General features: G+C 60.8%; 1 protein-coding gene across 1 annotated transcript in view; it reads left to right on the forward strand.

Annotated features, from left to right (window-relative positions):
- Window positions 1-465: 465 nt before the first annotated feature.
- LOC119360954 (protein PAIR1-like) overlaps window positions 466-943 on the forward strand; it is a 5,588-nt gene continuing 5,110 nt past the window's right edge. The window contains exons 1-2 of the mRNA XM_037626381.1: window positions 466-524; window positions 665-909. Coding sequence (XP_037482278.1) covers window positions 466-524; window positions 665-909 — 304 coding nt within the window. The remainder of the gene's footprint in view (window positions 525-664; window positions 910-943) is intronic.

Here is a 943-nt window from a genome sequence, read left to right on the forward strand (position 1 = left end):
TGTGTGTGCCAAAATCCAGCGTGGCATGCCAAATGTCGCCTCCACAGCTGTTTTGTATGATTTTGTTATAACAGACAAGTTGGAGGGGCAGTTTTGTGGGGTTTTTTAGTTTTTGTATGAATCCGTTTCCACCCCTACAACTTTATGTACAATGTTGGTATTAACTCTAAAAAAACCTAAGGAGCCTTTTTCAAGGACGTGCTGTATGCTCAGCAACGCAAACCCGTTTCGCACACCGCCCACGTTGCCTGCCTGAGCCCACATGGCCGGCATCCTATAAGACCACGGCACCTGGGAAGGGGCCCAAAGGCCAGGAAGCAGCAGAGAGAGAATTCAAATTTCTCGGTGACTCCCATTCCCCAACACCACCACCACCGCTACCCAATCCGTCGCTCTCCTCCTCCTGCCCCCGCCGGCGATCACCGCCGCGCCCTCCTCGGCGGGGGGCCACTCCGGAAGCACGTGATGAAGCTTAAGATCAACAAGGCGTGCGACCTCGCCTCCATCTCCGTCCTCCCTCCCCGGTACAGTGCTCCCGCCCAGGCCGATCCGCGCCCAATTAATTAATTCCCCTCTCCTCCCCTCTCGCCGCCGGCTGCTCCCGCTCGTTCCGCCGCGTGCTTGGTTCGGTTTGTGATCGCGGTGTGTTGTTTTGGTGGTTCAGGAGGACCAGAGGGAGCAGCGGTGGCGGTGGTGGTGGCGGGACGAGCGCGCCTGCTGCTGCTTCCGCGGCTCAGCAGCAGCGGTCCCAGTCGATGTCGCAGAAGTCCTTCTCGCAATGCATCGGCGCGTCCTTCTCACAGGGCATAGGCAGCGGAGGCGCGTCCTTCTCCCAGGGCAGCGGCGGCGGAGGCGCCGCGTTCTCTCAGGGCGGTGGAGGCGGAGGCGCGGCGTTCTCTCAGGGCGGAGGTGGCGGAGGCGCGGCGTTCTCTCAGAGCGGAGG

Source organism: Triticum dicoccoides, chromosome 2B (genome assembly GCF_002162155.2).
Source record: "Triticum dicoccoides isolate Atlit2015 ecotype Zavitan chromosome 2B, WEW_v2.0, whole genome shotgun sequence".
In the NCBI taxonomy this organism is placed as follows: Eukaryota; Viridiplantae; Streptophyta; class Magnoliopsida; order Poales; family Poaceae; genus Triticum; species Triticum dicoccoides.